Source organism: Eschscholzia californica, unplaced genomic scaffold (assembly GCF_041429995.1).
Source record: "Eschscholzia californica isolate CP2 unplaced genomic scaffold, dmEscCali1.0.p SCAF_1, whole genome shotgun sequence".
NCBI classification, from domain to species: Eukaryota; Viridiplantae; Streptophyta; class Magnoliopsida; order Ranunculales; family Papaveraceae; genus Eschscholzia; species Eschscholzia californica.
In genome coordinates this window covers 86,328,636-86,349,338 of record NW_028238198.1, presented here as the reverse complement: position 1 = coordinate 86,349,338, position 20,703 = coordinate 86,328,636, and the positions used below count along the sequence as shown (strand labels likewise).

Below are 20,703 nucleotides of genomic sequence, written 5' to 3'. Positions count from 1 at the left end.
GAGTATAAACTGACTTGTCTTATTTATCAGTTTTTTCGTTCGAAGATCTTTGATGGATTATATTCAATGTAAGTAAATTGTTGAGAGATTGCTTTATTTATAAATATAAAATTTGCCCACTTTTTATGACAAAACTTACATATACAACAAAGGAGTACATCTGTACATATACACTTCTCACGTAACAGGAGCCGGTGGTTTGGCTAGTCATCAGACCGAAAGGCGACTCCCAATTCAAGTACTTTTGTTAGTTAATCTTTTGAGGATCTCATAATTTTACCTCCACTTGGGTCATCAAGTTATACATATGCAACTGTGTTTTTCTTCCTTGGCCTCCTACCACATTCTCTACCTCATAACTTTCTTTTCTTATATTGTGGTTGTGGCCCGTGGGTACCTCACAGTGGTTACAGGTGTATCGGATTTTACCCTTTTCGTGTTATAATATCTACCAAATGCAAAAAAAAACTAAAGCTACCAAAAGAGAAGTACGGAAATTATCGATTATTATCATTGTCTTCTTCAACAAAATATATAAAATCTGTGAGATTAGAGTTTCTCATATCAGTACAACACAACCCCATCTATATACACTAACTTAATCAATCCTGACTATTATCAGCATCTTATAGTTGAGTTCCAACTCTACAAATCCATGTCCTTTGAGAGTAAACCCATTCATTACTACTCTTGAAACCGTAAGTGGAAATACAATAATAACTTACGGGAAAAAGGAAGTACTAACTATAGACGTACCGTGAATATCTCCTTCTAAAACTGAGAAAGAAGAGAAGTCGATGACGATAAGCGTAGATTCAGGCAGGTCTATCCATTATTGGGCGAAGCAGCTTCCGGATGATAATTAAGCATTTCTGACCACATCATTTCCCTAATCGTCTCTTCACTCAACTTTTCATCTTCTATGTCGAGATCGATTGGGACCTGCGCTGGTGGGTTGGCATTGGGGTCATACAGTGGAGACATGTAAGGGTGTTGAAGAGCTTCTAGTACACTAATTCGCTTAGAAGGATCAAAAACGAGCATTCTCTGTAATAGATCAATTGCTACTGGACTTGCATTCGGGTAAAGACGACCCAAAGGGGTCCTAGGTGAATATGGGAGTGATTTAATATACCTCCTTGCTTTTGGGTTGTCGATGAACTCAAGATCAGCTTCACTTTGGCTACCAAGGACATTAACTATCAACTTGAGCTGGTTAAGACATTCAGTACCAGGGAATATGGGCTTTCGGCCAAGAAGCTCAGCAAAGATGCAACCCACGGACCAGACATCAATAGACGTGCCATAATTGTCGCAGCATAGGAGGAGTTCAGGTGCCCGGTACCAACGGGTAACAACGTACTCTGTCATAAACTGACCTTTCCCACTACTGGTGCGTGCTAACCCAAAATCACATATCTTTAGATCGCAGTTTGCATTGACAAGAAGGTTTCCAGGCTTTAGGTCTCGGTGAAGAATATTTGCGGAGTGAAGATACTTCAAACCCCGGAGTAACTGCATTTCAGACATGTTAATGTTCGTACCTACATTAGATCAAATATTCGGCAAAACGTACAAAGTACTCATTTCAATTGCTTTACCATTACAACAACTAGATTACTAATATCCTTGATAGAAACTTGCATACCTGGAACAGAAAATACTGGCAATGATCATTAGATAGTGATTGAGATGATTTGATAATTTGATGAAGATCAGTATCCATTAATTCATAAACAAGATAAACATCTTTGAAGCTTCTCCTATGGGTAGGCATCATCACATCTTTCAAAGCAATCACATTTTGGTGTTGAAGATGTCTAAGAAGCTTAAGTTCTCGTAAAGTTCTAAGTGCATCGATACGATTCTCAAATGCATTATTAATCTTCTTAATAGCAACTTTCTCATTTGTTTCTCTGTTAACCGAAGAACAAACTATACCGTAAGCTCCTCTACCAATTGGCTTGATCGGGACGTATTTCTTATCAATTTCAAACATGGTTTGCCACATTGAATAGTAATGCTTTCCTTCAGAGCCAGTTCCATTTGGAGGTTCAACATAAGTTGCCATTTTCCTATAAGAAATCAAAATCCCATCAAACATCAATGTGGATTAAAAACAAACAGGGTCTTAATAAGACAGAAAGAAAAACACTACTCACTAGGAAAGATCAATGCCCTTCTTTCAAACTCAAACATAGGCTACCCATTATATAAGTAAGAGGAATCATAACCTTAATCTCTAGGGTTTCTGATGTAATGGAAATTGGATCACTTATTACAAATACCCATCATCAAATTTTGATTATAAACTATTGGGTAAGAGAGAGAAAGGGTTACCTTATAACTTGTTTAGATACGCCACTTAAACAGATTTTCAAAATCTACAAGAAAGCTTCCACTTTTACACAACTCAATGAATTTCAGCAACTAGATCAAGTCTAACATCGTCTCAAATTCCTCCTAATTCAAACTCCCCAAACCCTAATTTCACAAAGATCAACTCTATATTCACTCAGAAATTTCCCCCAATTAGTCAGTCACCTTGAAGTTGTATTTTGCACTTCTAATAATCATAAAATCTCCCCAAATTAACGATTATTCAATCCCTTCTTTCAAATTTCTAATACTTTTCTCTGAGATCTTAATAATTTCCACCATGGGTCGATCTCATTTCTCTTACCAATAAAAAAAAAAGAACCCTAAAAATTTCCCCCCAACAAAAACTCTTACCACAAAGTATCCACCTTTATCGGTTTCCCGACAGAATTATCTAAATACCCAGATCTCAAAATAGTAAATATTATCCATTCCTCAGATTTCCTATCAATGGAAATTCGTTTTTTAGTAACGATCAGACGAATTTTAGAAAGAGCAAATTTTAAAGAGAGAGAGAGAAAGTTAGATATGAACCCATACAACGAACGTACTGGTCGGTTCAGATGAAGCCAAGTCATCTAGATTCATTTACCGGATTACGAAATCTAGTTCCACCTATTTGTAGTAGGTAATTGGAATCGTGGGAAATTGTTTTCTCATGGTTTTGGGTTTGGATAGAATTAGAACGGAACTAGTTAGGCCCCATTCCTCTTGAGAAAAGAGTAGTAGTAGTAATCAAAATCAACAAGAAAACTACTTACTACCACTCACTAGTTGTTAACTCATTTTCTTTCCTTCACGTTTTGGGAATTGGGACTCTGGACCAGATCTTTCCACGGTTCCACCCCACCCCACCCCACCCCACCCCACCCCACCCCACCAATCCAATTAGTCTAACACTAGTTTTCTACATATCTATATAATGAGGAAGTTTTGTTTGTTCTATTTTCGAAGCCTCTCTTGTCTACTATATCCATCAAGATGTCTTTGTATTTGGTCTTGTTATAGACTTACCCTAACCAAAGTGTTCACGTAATTTCTCCTTTTACATGAGTTCTTTTTTTCCCTATGTATCCGGGACTCTGAATACAACTATATTCGTCATTCCTCTCATTGTGGCCTCCTTTTCCGTATTTAATTTCTCTTTTTACACTGGTTCTTTTTTCCCCTTTCATGTTTCCTTTTTCACTTTTTGTCCATTTAAGATTGTTTTGTTACCTTTTCTTAAGAAGTCATTTACTAATATCTAACATGTGATTCATTGTTGTGTTATTGATGAATCTATTACGTATATATACATCACCTTAATGACATTTAACTCAAATTTCAGTTGGACAATATAAAAGACCCATGCTAATGAACACATAATCTCAATTTACTAGAATTTCCAATATCTATTTGAACAATATATCCAATCTATTGACTTCAAATAAGCTAAAAACAAAATCATGTTTACTAAAATTGGAATTTCTAAATAATTGAAGTCAGTGGCGGACCCAGAAAGTTCTCTTTGTGGGGGCACATTTGATTATGTTAAATAGTAAAAAAAAAGCAAATACCGTCATCAACCACAAAAACTGGGGAGCATCATTAAGAATCTCTACCGAAATTAGTTATAAGTAAATTACTAAAAAAATAATTCAAGTTAATGATCCCTATATGTCATAAGATTGCTCTGAACTAATTAGACTACGAAATCTAAATAAATAATCAGTGTACTTAAATTATATAAAACAAATATTTACGATTTTTTTGATTAAATTCTTTTTCACAAATCCATATGTTGTAAAGAAATTAAGGAAGGAGTGGAAGAGAGATAGGAGTGAATTTAAAAAGTATATTGTAAGAAAATATATACAAAATTAAAAGATGAAGAGGGCATATGGGTTATATGAGGACACAAATAACGTTATTAGAGGTTGGATGAATATTAGCAAAAGTAGAAGTCAAACTTGAACTTGCAAAAGAATATTACGAAAAGAAAATCTGATTAGAAAATTGGATTTAAAAAGAAAATTTAAAGTGTCACATGATAAACACAAAAGATAATAGGAGCAAAAACAAATGAGTAATTTTAAAAAGGTTGCTCCAAAGTGTTATTAATGCCCCCATTTCGTCATAATCATCCCTCAAATAATTACCTTTGAGATGGGCTTCAATGCCACTTAAAAGGGCGCCTGTAAAATCACTCAAAGAAATTATTCGAAAAATCAAACGAGAAAAGGATGATGGTGGGGCTCAAACCTATGACCTATCCCGTGGTAAACTTAGCACACCTCCAGTAAGGCAGCCGTTAATTAGTGATTGCTTGGTGCGATTATAGGTATATTAAGCAATAAAACTCTGATAATTTAAGGTTATTGCGCTTTTTGACTTTGGGGCCGTGGGGGCACGTGACCCCATAGGCCCCAATGTGGGTCCGCCCCTGATTGAAGTTGGTATCTGGCATCAATTCTCAATAATCCAATTTAATGGAATTTCAAAATTTAAAAGTCGATCGATGCAAGATGTAAAGATATATACGAATACATATCACACCAAAAGTAGACCAATTTGATACCACACTTCAATGTGTATTAGCAACTTGATACCAAAATCATGTACACTTTCTTCCATAACCTCTTTGCCTCCAAGATTGGTAAGGGTTTCCTTTTAAAGAATTTGATAATCAATGGATTTTGAGGTACATTGTTTTCAGAGGAAACCCTAAATAAAGTGGTATCTTTTGCTAGTGAAATTTTTTCTTCCTAGACAAATGATTCATATATGAACATTTAATTAATAATTAGAACTTTTGCCACATTAGAACTTATCGATTAGGTTAATAATGCTTACATATATATATGTCACTTCAAAACATGTAAGCATCTCTTTTAACTTTTGTTTTTTCCTCAACTTTTGAACAAATCATTAATTAGAAAAACCCTAAATAATTCACATACTTTTTTTTTTGTTCAAATCATTTCATTTGTTAATTGTATATGAACAGTAAATACCTAATTTCATCAACTTTGGCCATTAGAATACTTATTATACTAATTGACTTCTATTAACAAAAGACTGATATTATTCACGTAATTAGTGTTCTAACAAAAAAATGAACATATTCGTTACAAAAGACTGATATATAAGTATGTGTGTGTGTTTGACTAATGCTAGAGAAGAAGAAAAACTAAATTGGTTCTGACAGAAATCATATGGGTCTTGTCTCGAATCGTTGTTTAGTGGAGAGGACCTATCCCCCTCACGTGTGGCGTTAGGATGGCCATTCTCCCATGTGGGACTATTCTCACACGCCCCCTCGCGTGTGAGAATCATTAAAAACACGAATCGCGATAATTCAAGTAGGATTTTGTTAAGTTTGTGGTCATCCAACTCAAAACCAATTGGCAATGAGTGGAGAGGACTTATACTTTATATTCTTGGTTGCTAGTTACCCATTCTCCCATATGTGACTATTCTCACATATTTCTCTCTAAAGCTCTTATTGTTCCTAACATTTTTCATATAGTTATCAAAGATAACAAAACAAACAAAGGACTAATATTTGGTTTCTTCTGAAAGATCTAAGGTCCATCTCTATAGCTACTACTGCCAGGCCATTAGAAAATAAGAAAGCAAAGCAACCTTTTTTTTTTGTTGAGGTAAGCAAAGCAACCTTGGCCCATGCCATTTCTTACTCTCTTCTATAACCTTTTTTTCCCTCTCAGGCGTGGACAACTTCTGTGGGGATCATCTTATAGTCTTCTTTTTTGTAAAAAGGGCTGATCTTATATTATATTATCTCCCTTTTGACAAAGGACACCTTAACCAGCTTTTCTTTGCATTCTTTCTATATTATAATCTTTAGAGTAATGCAAACGGAAACAAGAAAACGAAAACACGCATAAATTTTATGTTGCTTACATGATTGGCGCTTCAATGGATCAGAATAATCGGAAACGTGAATCAACAAACCATTTAAAATTTCTGCTTAGAGTAACCCTGTTTTTCTTGTTATCTAGCATTTTTCTAATTTCTCTCTCTCCCTCTCGAAAGTGTCGACATCTTTATACATGCCCTAAAACTTCATAAGGTTTATTTTTCGTGATCAAAATATATATGTATATATGTATATTTGTATACACTTATGAGAGTGTTGCTATAGTATTTCTCGCTCCCACTCCAAATATTATACGTTGGGGACGAAAGTACTAATCTTCGATGCTGAGTGTATTGCAATACATTGAATTGTGAAATCGCTTCTCGCCTTTTTCTGATATGCCCATTCACAGCTTAGTTATGGATGCAATGTGTCCTAATCAGCCTATATCCACTAGTGTTCATACCATTACTGAAGTTTTTAGTCAACGAAAAGTTAAGAAGATTACAGATAGAAAGTCTTTCATTCATTTGTGTATACCTCCAACCATCATCTGGACAATGTGTCTAAAGAGAGTACACAAAATGTTGGATGAAGAAAGTGACATTGACAATTAGTGGATAATATGATAGTCAAGGTACATACCACGATTCATTTTTGGACCTCGAACAGTAAATGGATAAGCAATACACATTTTAGTCAATTTGTTGGAGATTCACAGTCACGTATTCTTTTCGATTTTTGTTTGTTACAGGGCTTGTTTAGCTTCGTTACGGACTACCCTTGTTTTTTCTTTCTTCAATGAATCTACTTCGTTTTCTCAAAAAAAAAAAACATAATGATTTTTGTGAGCTTACACAATGAGAAGAATTATAAAATGAATCCTCCAATCATTCTTATTTTCTCATTGGGGTGCCTCAACTCTTCCTATCAAAACCTAATTAGATATAGCTTTGGTATCCAAGGCAGAAATAATTCAATCATGAATCACTACTGTATGACTCTCTAATCATAAAAAAGGTTTTTGGCTCTAGGTATATATATAACATCATCTAAAGAGAGAAAGAAGAGTAATTTAGATGGTTTGTTAATTATTTTCTTCTCTTTCTTACTTTGTTGTCAAGGCTCTATCTATCTATAAGGAGGAGGAAGAGGAGGAGGAGGAATTAGAAAGAGTAGATAGTGTGAAATAATAGGCCAATTATAAGTAGAAAAGTAGCTAAAGAGCTAAAAAAGCAAGAAGCTAGGTTTGTGGGGTGTCACCTGAAAGTACTATCTCTTTATATAAAGTCACTGACTGCCTCATATTCCCTAGCTAGTGAGTGATCTTGGGATTCTCATCAACTGATCCATCACTTCTTTAATTTAAAGAATTCTTCATCATCATCATGGACGACCACAACTCTTCAAACTTCAATCACCACCACCACCACCTCCAACAACAACTTGTTGGAGACTCAAGAAGTTATACTACTAATACTTGGAATAATAATCATAATATTAATCCCATACAACTGTAAGTTGTTTTAAAACCCTAGCTAATTAGTTAGCAGCTGACTTCTCTCTTCTTCTTATTTTTTCCTTTATTTATACACACTTGAACTATATAGTATGAATGTCAACCCACATAACCTCTATATATATATATATATAGTTTGCTTAATTTGTTCCAAGAATTTTTTGGAATTTGTTCTTTTCTTAGTGTACTACTAATCAAACAAGCGGCAAGCTTGGATCATTATTAGCTAGGCAACAAATTATTAAATTCTTAACCTATATATATATAAACTAAATTTGTATGATATTTTCTTCCTTGATTGACAAGTTTTTTGTTCCCTACCAATAATATTATTAATTATCAATCTAGATAACTAAATATTGGAATTTAGTTCTTGGGGTTTTGTTCATTATGGATTTGAAAACATTAAGCTGCATAATTTTGATGTTAGGCCCTGCTGTGGGGTCCTTATGAAAACAAGGTCTCATTAGGGTTTATATTTCAATTTATAAGCCAGACTAGGGTTTGGGTTTTATATATATCCAATATAACAATATTAGTGTTAATTTTTCTACCTAATTAATTTGAGTTTATATTTAATTATATGCAGGAATAATAGTAACTTGAATGATATTAATTATCTAGTCTCATCATCTTCTCTCAACACTCCTATGCTTGATCATCAACAAAGTCTACACTTAGATCTTCATTGGGCTAATAGTACTACTAAAGACGCCGACGAAAACAATAGCTTTAACTTCACCAATACCACAAAGGATCATCATCACTACTTATCATCTAATGATGAAATCCACTTAGCAAAAATCAAGAAGGAACTCTCATTAGTAGTTGATTCTTCCACAAAGCAGCTCATTGATGAAACATTAATATATAACAACTTCTTGAATCAAGATGAATTCATGAATTTAGCCTCAAGAAGCTACACGACCCAAGATGAAGAAATTCAAGATTTCCAAGATCACCTTTATAACGGTAGTTATTTTGAAGCTTTAGCTCCATCTAAACCGTCGTCGTTTTCATCTACAAAAGATGGTGGAAGTAATTTTGACAACAAGCAATCTTCATCACACAATAATAATGTTGGCAGATTTGAAGGAAGTATATCATTTGATCTTCATGACCATCAATATGACAACAACAACAACAACAAAACTAGTAAAGTGAGTACTAAAACCCTAAAGGTTCTTCTTCTCCTATCTCCCTTCAATAGTATTAGTAGGACTAAATACAATAAAAACATGAAGATTGAGTTGTATTTCATTTTCTTTTGCTTATTCTTTAATGTAGGTTGTACCGAAAATGACAAAGAGATCATCCAACAACAGCTATGGTGGTAGTAGTAGTGGTTTAGCGACGGAAAAAACTTTGCCTAATAAGAAGCCACGGATGGAGTCGACTCAATCCTCTTTACCTCCCACTAAGGTCTGCCTTCAATTTTAGTATTATACATAAAAAAGGTCCCGAACGCAATCGGAGTGTAAATGACAAGTCAGAGATTTACATATGTACTATAGACCACCGAACCCTCCGATATTAAAGCATTTACTAAGGTCTACACGCCTATATAACCCGTATAAATAACATTGTAAAAAAAATCCAACGATAAGACTAACCTTGTTTTAAAGTACATGACATGTTGAATTCGTCTTTCGTATATATAATTGATGAAGTTATATTGAGCAGGAGGAGTTGAGAGAGAGAATTTCAACTCTTCAAGGGCTGGTTGATCCATTTGGGAAGGTATATATATTGTATGCCCTAATTCCATTTAATAAATGAAGTAGTTAGAATTGGCTTTGCATAGTGGTATATATATTTGTTAATTGATTTAGTGAGGGTCATGTGAGAACTTACTTTCAGACTGACAGAGCTTCAGTGCTAATGGGAGCCATTGAGTATATCAAAGCCCTCCAGGAACAAATCCAGGTACTTTATTCCCTCACTCTCTAGACACTTACTGGATCTATTGGCAAATTTTGATCTTGTTCCAAATGTTGGGGGTTTCAAATTGGTTGGTTGGAATTTAGGGTTTCATATAGTTGTCGGACAAAAAATGTATAGAAGTTGTGTGCTCAAACTTTGGTATAACATTTCAACCCAAAATGCTAATGATATTGCATGATCAGAGAGGTTTCGTATGATATGTCGCAAATTCGAAAGACCCACCAATATGTCAAAGTTGAAACCCTAAACGAGTCACGAATGAGAATGAGAAAGCTAGCTATTGACAACTCAAACTATGTTGTTTAATTAAGGTGGAAGGAGTGGCATGACGGAAGAGTCTGAGATTAGGGGAATGTGGTAATCCAACGACGTCTTATTAGCGAGATATACAGATAATACTGATATATTAATACATACACATAAGCGTATAATATATGTTTTTTTTCGTTCTTTCATGTTAGATGTTAAGTGTGCCTTACTTGAAGTCATCATTAGGCAACAACATCAAAATGCAAGGGGTAAGAAATCACAACTAGCTAGTTTTTTATTCTCCTCAACAAAAAAAAAAACTAGTTTTTTATTCAAGTCGATTCCATTTATGTTAGTATAAGTTTTCCCTTTAAAACATTCTTTCATTAACAGAATTCAAGCGCAAGGGAAAACAAAGATTTGAGGAGTAGAGGGCTTTGCTTAGTGCCAACATCACACATCACCAATGCCAATGTAGATGAAGTTACTTGGTCAACTCCTCATTTTAATTAGTGGGAGTACGACTTAAACCTCTATATATAGTACTTAATTATATATCAATATTAAATGGAATATATGAGACGGATCGAGATGAAGGCGGTCAAGATGAGTCCAAAACATTTGAAGATATGTAAGATATGGAAGATGTAAGGTTTCTCATAGAAATTTAGCTTGCAGGATCTTTCTTGAAGTTGAAATGTCGAAATATTTCAAGACAGATAATGCAAACTAACTTGTTATCGAACTTATCTCGTGGTTTCACTATAAAGATTGTGTTCTTGTAGAAAATGAATTAAAAGATCAAATGTTGTATTTAAAGTGGAGCAAGATTGGTCATATGTAAAAATGAAGACCAAATTTGATCCATTAATTTGACTCTGTAAACATTTACTATATTATATGATGGTGTTGAATCCATCAATTTTCAAGTTTAATCGACTAATAACGTGCTTTTTCTTTGTTTACTCACGAATTATTCCATTGCTTTGAGTAGATTTTCACTTTTTGTGAATCAAACTTGGGACTTCCAACTAGAGAATCCAAAGTGACGTCATGTTTATCAACACGTTTTTTTCCCTTTCTTCCTTTCTCCTTCAACACCAAACCAGTCCAAATCTAACCTAAATCTCTCCAAACCTACCCCAATTCATCCTACAAACCCAAATCCTTTCTCATCTTTATTCCTCTGGAGAATAAACTTTTAATTTCTTACTATCACAGTTGCAAATACCTTTCTCTCACTATCAATAAAACCCTAATCTCAGAAAACCAGATCTGAAATCGGAAACACTTAAGCCCGATCCAGCAATAAACCTCTTTGGTGTATTCCATCCTCAACACCATTTCCACCTCCTAACATCTCTCATCAGCTGGGTTATACTAATCAGGATCAGGACACATGAGACAACAACCAATCTATAACGGATCCAGCAAGAAGCACTGAAGTACCATCTCACCTCGTCTATCAGGGAAGTAATCTCCTAACCCTTTACTTCAATTTTATTCCTACAGTAATTTTATTGTGCATGCATGTCTTCTTGACTTGGTTGGTCTACTACTTCTAGGAGCCTGTTTAGTTTCTTGGTGGCTCTCTTTTGGGAGACTATTTGGTTGACTGCTTTAGGGTGTGGTTGATTGGTTTCTCTAGATCTTTAGCTTGGCTGAATTTTTTAGATGTTTTGTTGTATGATCTTGTTTTTCCTTCAAATCTTACTTGTCCTTTTCGTTGCTTCGATGTCGGTTTTTCATCTTGTAACTAAAGACATCAGGGAGTTCCCTCAGCTTATCTCTCTAGTTCTTGGTTCTGTTCTATTTAGAGTCCTTATATTAATTTGCGCATAGGAATCATAGTACTTAGTTTTTATCCTTATCATGCATTTCTGATCTTATATTTCTATATCTTGCATGTTAAATTTCTTAGTGGTGATATATGAGGTTTCTTAGTTTTGGTGTTTAGGGCTAGGAGAAGTTCACATCATCTAGATCCCTATGTTAGTTTTGTGTCATATAGGGCTGGGAGAAGTTCACATCATCTAGACCCGTATGTTATTACTAGTTAATCTTCTCTTACTAGTCTTGTTTGCTAAGTCCCTTTATATTCATATTATATCTCATCATCCCTCTCTTTCTTATATATTCAATCACATCTCTCCTGATTTTCTAATGTCTATTAGTTTCTAGTTTTTCCCTTATTTAGTGTTTTTTGTTTCTTGTCTTCACTGTTTGGTTTTTTCGTTGATGCCACGGGTTGGTCTTTTTCCTGTTCAGTGTTTATTGTGTGTACTAGTGTCTTTGTGTTACTTGAATCCTTACTATTCATGGACATCTCTGTACTTGCCTGGAACGTCCGTGGTTGTGGTAATTTTGCGAATCGTAAACACCTCATCAGACTCATTAAAGAGAATCACCTGGACTTTCTTTTCCTGTCTGAGACCAAATGCCTTAACACAAATCTTGACAAATTGCTTAATCTGGCTAGCACTTATGAGAAGTATGTGATAGACCCTATTAATAAAGCAGGTGGGCTTGCACTATACTGGTCTCCCCAATTTGACATTAAGATTATCTACTCTGACCATAATATGATTCATGTGCAAGGTACACACACGGTCAAGGAGAACTTTTTCCATATAACGGGCTTCTACGGAAGCCCATACAGTAAAGATAAAATGAAACCTTGGAATATCTTGGCCCAACAAGCCCCTGCTCCTCATACCCCCTGGCTTGTAATAGGTGACTTGAACTGCATTTTTGACCAGTCTGAAAAACTAGGTGGCAAAGAGGTTTCTCAGAACTCAATTATCCACAATAAGCACACTATTAATGCTATGGGTCTTCAGGACATTGGATTTGTGGGCAACCCCTACACCTGGTCTAACAAACAATTTAGTGGTAATCTTATCCAAGAGAGATTAGATCGTGCGTTAGTGAATTACAATTGGCTTACCACTTACCCCCACTCTAAACTCACCCATCTTCCGACTCTTGGTTCTGATCATCACCCCATTTTTCTCTCTACCAAACCCAACTCTCCCCTAGGCCGTAAACCGTTCAAATTCATTCGTACGTGGATGTCCCATCCAACTTGTGCTCAATTCATCAAAAATAATTGGATTACCTTCCCCTCTCCTATCCAAACCAAACTTAACTCCCTGGCTATTAAACTGTCAAAATGGAATAAAGAGGTCTTTGACCACATTGACACTAACATCAAGAGCCTTACTCAGCAACTGCAATCCATTAATGATGTTGATAGTTTCAAAGCCACCTTCACCCTGATCGAAACCCTCCTCCTCCAGCAAGAGAGCCTGTGGAAAGAAAAATCGAGAATAGCCAACATCAACTTAGGTGATAGAAACACTCATTACTTCCATGCTAAAGCCACCACGAGAAATCGTAAAAATCAAATTCATTCCATCAAACTGGATGATAACTCGTGGACCAATGATGAAGCGGAGATTGCCACTGTCTTTGCTAATCACCTTCAAAATATCTCCTCTTCAGTGGGCTCCACTTTATCTAACAATCTCATTGAGTGTTTCAACCCGCAGATCTCCCAATCCCAAAATGAGATATTAACCTCCATTCCTGAGCTAGAGGAAATCCGAAAAGCCACTTTCTCTCTGAAACCTGGAGCAGCTCCTGGCCCGGATGGGTATCCCCCCTATTCTACCAAGCCAACTGGGATACTGTCAAAGATGATCTCATCCAGATGGTTTCCCTCTTCTTCAGAGAAGCCACTCTCCCTACGATGTCTAATCATACTCACATCTGCCTTATCCCCAAAACTAAAACACCCCAAATTCCGGCAGATTATAGACCTATAAGCCTTCTCAATACTACCTATAAAATCATTACTAAAATTCTGGCTAACAGGCTCAAACCCACTCTCACAGACATCATATCCCCCTTCCAAGCCGCTTACGTTTCTGGTAGGCAAATCACGGACAATATCATAATAAGCCAAGAGCTAATTCACTCCTATAAGAAAATTAAAGGAGCGAAAAGCTATTTCGGCCTTAAACTCGATATGTCCAAAGCTTTTGATCGCATTGAGTGGCAGTATCTGGAGAAAGTTATGCTTATGCTGGGATTCTCCCCTAGTTGGATTAAGCTCATTAGTTCTTGTCTCAACACTAGCTCCATGGCGGTCCTGATAAACGGACGCCCCGGTTTAACTTTCAATATTAGTCGGGGGATTAGACAGGGTGACCCTCTTTCGCCTTTCCTCTTTGCGATCTCCATGGAAGGTCTTAGCCGTCTTCTTGTTAAGCAGACTAGCCAAAACCCCTTTATCGGCTTCCCTATTGTTAATTCAGATCTTACCATCACTCATATTCTTTTGCCGATGACTGCCTTATCTTTGGTCAAAATTCCCTTGATAATATTCACAATCTCAAGAACATTTTGAAAGAATTCAGCGACGCGTCGGGTCAGATGATTAACTACTCTTAATCCAATATCTTCTTCTCTAAAAACTCGCACCCAAAATTCAAGCGTATGATTATTCGGGAGCTTAAAGTTCATCAATCCTCGACCGGCGACAAATACCTTGGCACTAAGCTCTTCATCGACAGAAACAAAAACTCGGCCTTCCAATCTCTTCTCACCCAAATTAAAAACAAGCTTGCCAAATGGCAAACTAACCTCCTCTCTCAAGCTGGTCGCTCGGTAGTCATTTCGACTATCGCAGCGGCCGTTTCCCGATACCAAATGCAGTGCTTTGCCATCCCGAAAGGCATATGTAACAGCATTGAGTCCATCCAAAGGACTTTCTGGTGGGGAAAATCCAAAACTTTCCATACTATCAACTGGTCAGCTATTTGCAAACCTAAGAAGATGGGTGGTCTTGGGCTTCGCCTCCCTCTTCTGGATAATCAGGCCTTCCTTAACAAGATCAACTGGCGCATGATCAATAATCCTAATGCCACATGGGTTCGCGTCCTCAAAAGTAAGTACTATCCCAAAACTCATAAGCCCACTCCTCCGAAAGCCAATCATTCCTGGCTCTGGAAATCGATTACAAAGCAATACAATCATATGGATAGTCTGATTTTCTGGGACATCAATAAAGGTGATAATATTAACATTTGGAAGGATTTTTGGATCCCGAACCACCCCCCTCCAATAACCAACCAAAGTGGGTCTAACCTTAATTGGGTTTCGCAGCTTATTACTAATAACAGTTGGAATTTTCAGATTTTACAGCAATGCTTTAATAATGAGGTTTGCAGAGCAATACTGAGCATTAATATTCAGAATAATCAAGAGGATAAACCGACGTGGACGTTAACAAAATCAGGTAACTATTCCATAAAATCTATGTATAATTATTTGAGAACAGAAAGCACGAATCAAATGCAGGATCAAACCGACTGGTTCTTTATATGGAACATGAATACTATCCCTCGAGTTAAACTATTTCTATGGAAGTGTTGTACTAATAGCTTACCTGTGAAAGCTAAAATAGGCAAATTCATTGGAAACTCATACTCTTGCATTAACTGTGATGAAAACGAAACTTTAGATCATGCTATGCTTCACTGCACGTTTGCAAAAGCAATCTGGTTTCATTTTCAGGTTAGAACAGATCAAATTAGATCTACTGATCAATGGATTCAACAATGGAAAGACCTAAACGAAGAAATCACTAATCAATATGCCAAAATCCTTTGGTTTATATGGAAAACTCGTTGTGAAAACTGTTTTAATGCAAACAAACAAAACCCGAGACAAATTATTGACAGAATTAATAATGCTACTATCACCCCTCTCAAGATTGAGACGATTACCACTAACAAAAGCAGGAAGAACACTAAGCAACGCACGTGGAGACCTCCATCGACACCATACTTAAAGATGAACGTCGACGCCTCTTTTACCAACTTTACAGATCCGGCCGGTATTGGATGTATCATCAGAGATGAAGAGTCCACCTTCATTATAGCAGCAGCGGACTCGGTGCGATGCCAAAATGCGGAAGAATGTGATAGCCTAGCCATCCTCTACAGTATCCAATGGGCATTACAATTGGATATCACTCACGCTCATATAGAAAGCGATAATCAATCTTTGATAAATTTTATCAACGGTCACAGTGTCGGACTCCACTGGCAAGCAGTAAAGATTATGCAACAAGTAAAGATCCTTATAGATAAATTCGAGGGCATCATCTTCACGTTTATTCCTAGAGAATGCAATACTCCTGCAGACGCGCTTGCCAAATGGGGAAGAAGGAATGCTTGCAGATATGTGTGGAATTCTGTACCTTCGTTTATTTCTGATTTGCTTTAGTTTCTTGGTTGTTCTTTGTACGCTTGGTTTTGGTAATGCCATGTTCCTCTCATCAAAAAAAAAAAAAAAACTAGAGAATAAGTGTCCAGCCCACTTTCTAAAGCTATTTCTGCGGGGGACTTTTGAACTTGCTCCCAAGTTTCATTAAGAAGTTCCTTAGGCGCCCTCCATTATGGTTGATGGCGCCCCCTCTCAACTTGAACACCCCACAAAATTTGCCTATGGAATTGAATGTCATTATAAGGGGTGGATCATGGATGGTACTTTGATAAAAAAAAAAAAAAAAACATAACATGTGGAAGGTCATGGTCAAAATCAGTCTTCTTGTCATTTTGTTTAGACGAGAAAGACACACTTGAATGGGGGGCTATTACTTCTCCCAAATATTCTCTTCCCCTTTCTGTCAACCCATATAATTTGACCATATGGTAACAATTATATTATACTATATATTTATATATAGAGTATAAGTGGTGTTTCTTTAAACTCTCAGATTTGATTCTTCAAAATTACTTATAAATTGTTCCATTTAAAATACTAATACTTTATAAGTTTAAATTGTGAGCCCATTATCTGAAATATTCTTTGAATGAATACTAGTTTATTTCTTATCAAAAGCAAAACAGATCCGGTCGACTCCGTTCCGAGGCAAGAAAATGGAAAATAAAAGAACAAAAATGTGAAAGAAAGAACCCTATTGTTGGACTAGTTGCTAACAGTGAAACTATACAAGAGAAGATTACATAATAGCTAGAATATTTTAATTAATTAGCTTTAAGAATTCAATTAGAACCCAAAGATGATATAAAAAAAAAATTAAATTTGAACTAAATAACATCATTAATTAACTAAATCTTCTTCCTTTTCTTCTTTATCTCTGCAATTTCTACCATCATCAAAGTTCTTGGAGTAACTGACAGCATCATATTGAAACTTCAATCTCTTAGAACTATGCATACTAATCTTGCTTTTCCTCACTAATCTTCTCACAAGGTTTCTCCATCTCTGGCTTATTATTCTGTACTTAGCTTCCACAGTTACGTTATTCCGATTTTGAATACGAGAGTAGTCGTCATGTACTGGGAAACAGGACGGAGATTTTATACAGTCGGTAAAGTATGGTTGTCGCCGGTGGGTCAGATCTCTCCCCATTTGTTTACTGCTCGTTGAGTCCCGGCCGGCGGGGCTGTTGCTTGTTTCTAATGATGTTTGGTTTCCCAACTTGAGACTTATATATATGGATGGATGGATGGAAGATAAGGCATATATGTTCTCAAAGGGTTAATTCCCATTCGACCCCATACCATGACTGACTCGCAGTTCGGCCCCTATTTTTTAACCACTAGATAATTTGGAGCTTTGTAAGAGACTAATTAAGAGGGTTAAATGAATAATATACTACTTTGTGTATGTTGATTTCCATATACAACTTCAATAACGAAATACAGATAGACAAATATTAAAAAAAAAAAAAAAAAAAGTTAGATCGATACAAGACAATATCTCTATCTTTGTAATAGTTGATGGTCTACATACTATGAATCCTTAATAAGGTAACATAACAAAGCTTTCATAAATCACATTAAGAATCCGTGAGGAAAGAAATTCGGTGTCCTTATCATATCCCCTTTAGACCAAAATTGATCAATCAACTAACTTTGATCAATAACATTTTCAACAAAAAAAAAAAAACTTTGATCAATAACATGTAGCCATTGTCCACCAACCTTTGGTGCAATGATTGGGCACCCCTCTTAAACCCATGAGGTAGTGAGATCGAGCCTCGGTGTAAGCAGTTTGCTATCAAAGATTTATCTCATGTAATTTATGCTATAAATAAAGTAAATAATGTATTAAATTTGTCGGGCTTTAGGCCTCTTTCTTGTTGTTGGGCTTTAGGCCTCTTTCATTTGTGGTTTAAATTAGGTAGTTGTCGTGCTCATTACGTCTTCATGATGCATCAATACCTTGTAATGACTAACGTAGATCAGATCGTAGTCGAAATCTAAAAAAAAGAAAGAAATCTGGCCATTGGGTTTTCTTATCAAAATTTGTCCCCAAGACCTAACCATCTCAAGCATAGGTCTAGGGGTGTACCCCATAGATTCTTGGCACAACTGAACCACCCGAACCCACCAGTCCACCACCAACCAGGCAACCATTCACTTTTCATGAACTGTTTTTAGTAAAAGAGCTAAGAGAATCAAATACCCTGTCAAAACACACAAAAAACTTAGAAAAAAAACAGAAACACTTTCCCTTGTTTGATTTGGTTTTATACTCTATCTATATTGTTTTTTGTTATTTTATCTTTGTGTTATTATTGCATTGGATTCTCTTCACCTAATGTCGAAAACTCTTGTCACGAGTTACTACTTTAATAATACGATATGTATAAAAGGGATTAGAAAATAATATGCCTAAAATTGGTAGCCTCAAAATGATAGATCCCTAATGGGGTCTTCATTTATGGCAAAAACAAAAATGAAAGTTGTTTTTCTGATCATTGAACCCAAACTCTTACAACGGTAAATTAACTAGAAGTTCCCTTGATCTCTTAAAAGAATTACCATTGTCCTTTTTGTTTAATGAAATTTATCATTGTCCTTTCCCCTTTTTTCTTTGCACTTCAAACCACATAATGTTATAGGAATATTGATGGGTCACCAAGGACAAACGGAAAATGACCCATATGGAATCCAAGTCATTCGCACGTGCCACACAATTACTACTAGTAATTCGAGAAATGGCGAAGAAACTCACTAGCAAAATCTCTTGTTCATCATTTTTTCCTTTGAATTTTGAATACTAGCTATCTCTTTTCATGGAGAAAATTCCATCTCCCAATAACATAGACAAAGATGAAATTACTAAATGTTCTATTTCATGCTGGTCTTGCTTGAAGCTTAAACTCCCATGCCCATGGAGGAGAAATAGGATCACTAGTAGTACTAGTGGTACTTGTATGAATGGAATGAGAAGTTCTGGTTCCAATTCAGAATCGGTTCTTGTACCTATTATTAAGCCAAGAAAACCAAAAGGTGGGTTCAAGTATGATCCATTAAGTTACTCTCAGAATTTTGATAATGGTTCAAATTGGGATGATCAAGATTCTGAAGATTATTTCAATCGCGGGTTTTCTTCTAGGTATTCTGCTCTTGCTTCTTCTTCGTCTTCGTCTTCGTCTTCTAAAGCTTCTGCTTCATTAAAACCTCTAAAAGAGACCAATGAAGTGAATTAAGAGTGGTTTTCTGAGTAATGAGTTTTTTTTTTTAAATGTGGTTTTGGTGGATGATTAGTATGGGTTGGATACGGTTCTAGCTAATTAAAGTTAAGGTTTTTGGAACTTCATTGTTGATATATCTTCCCTTGAATGTAAATCCATGACCATGGTTATAAGTTGTAGTGTGGATAACCAAAATTTATGCTTAGCCACACAAAACATATCATTTACTAATAAAGTTGTGTGGAATTATTATCAAAGATGAAATAAGGGTTTTTTTTAGTAGATGACCCTCATTTATTTAGCTATATTAAGACTACACCCCTAAAATCATTTTCGTTTAGGCGTTAACCCTCAAAGTCTGTTTTTCCGTCAAATAGCCGTTATGTGCGGGGCGTGCGATTCACATGCTCGATCTCTGATCAAAATACCCCCGTCCTAATTCCACGGTTAGAAACATTTTTAGTATATGACTCCCATTTATTTAGCTATATTAGGCTTACACTCCCGACCAAAATACCACTTGGAACTTCACACCCACCTACATGGTATTTAACTATATTAGTGATGGAGACCATCAAGATGGGCCTCACGGCCGAACTAGTTAGCGGGCCTTATGGCCGAGCCCATTAGGGTTAGAGTTTAGGAGTTTCCATGTTTTAGTATTTCCTACTAAGTCTAGGTTTAGAAGTTTCTATGTTTGAGTATCTTTGATATTTAGGAATCCTAATTTGAGTCTATCTAGAAGTTTATAAGTTCCTATAAAAGGAAGTCAGGTCTGTCCTTGTTATTCAGATCAGAGAATATTATCAACCAAGTTTATTATTAATCAAGTTTATTGTTTATCGTTATTTTATCAGTTTTATTTCGTTAGTTTAGTTTATTAATAATGGTGGATTCCATTACTTTTACGCTTCCGCAACAATCTACATCAGCTGGTATTCAGAGCTTTAGGAATCTGGGAACAGATAATTTTTTTTTAAATACTTCTCATCTTGAATGTTGGAATAATCTTCCGCGTTTAGGTTGGGATCCTTTAAGAGATGCACTACAACTCTATGTTGATCGAAAAGATCAAAACAAAATTAATGTCGATTCCAAAATTCCTATGTTTGATTATCAATATCTGATGAGACATGAAATTGTCCCATCTGAGTCTCTTAAATTGGATGAGTTAGTCTATCTATGGCAAGTTACTCTCATGAATTACTCCTTTTTCTACTCAGGTACCTT

At 35.8% G+C, this 20,703-nt stretch overlaps 2 protein-coding genes and 1 long non-coding RNA gene across 3 annotated transcripts; 2 read left to right on the top strand and 1 right to left on the bottom strand.

Annotated features, from left to right (window-relative positions):
* Positions 1–485: 485 nt before the first annotated feature.
* Positions 486–3,276, bottom strand: LOC147570566 (mitogen-activated protein kinase homolog NTF3-like). Its single transcript, XM_086657123.1, has 3 exons — positions 2,341–3,276; positions 1,649–2,075; positions 486–1,515 (listed from the first exon to the last, which is right to left on the bottom strand). Exons 2-3 carry the CDS (start codon positions 2,069–2,071, stop codon positions 826–828), a joined length of 1,113 nt encoding a protein of 370 aa, XP_086513249.1. The 5' UTR covers positions 2,072–2,075; positions 2,341–3,276; the 3' UTR covers positions 486–825.
* Positions 3,277–7,309: 4,033 nt separating this feature from the next.
* On the top strand, positions 7,310–10,882 carry LOC147570565 (uncharacterized). The gene is made up of 7 exons (XM_086672742.1): positions 7,310–7,757; positions 8,350–8,920; positions 9,048–9,182; positions 9,444–9,500; positions 9,621–9,686; positions 10,166–10,222; positions 10,347–10,882. Exons 1-7 carry the CDS (start codon positions 7,630–7,632, stop codon positions 10,464–10,466), a joined length of 1,134 nt encoding a protein of 377 aa, XP_086528868.1. The 5' UTR covers positions 7,310–7,629; the 3' UTR covers positions 10,467–10,882.
* Positions 10,883–18,706: 7,824 nt separating this feature from the next.
* On the top strand, positions 18,707–19,753 carry LOC147570564 (uncharacterized). The gene is made up of 2 exons (XR_015231449.1): positions 18,707–19,509; positions 19,584–19,753. It is a non-coding gene; the product is annotated as an uncharacterized LOC147570564 (long non-coding RNA).
* The last annotated feature ends 950 nt before the right edge of the window (positions 19,754–20,703 follow it).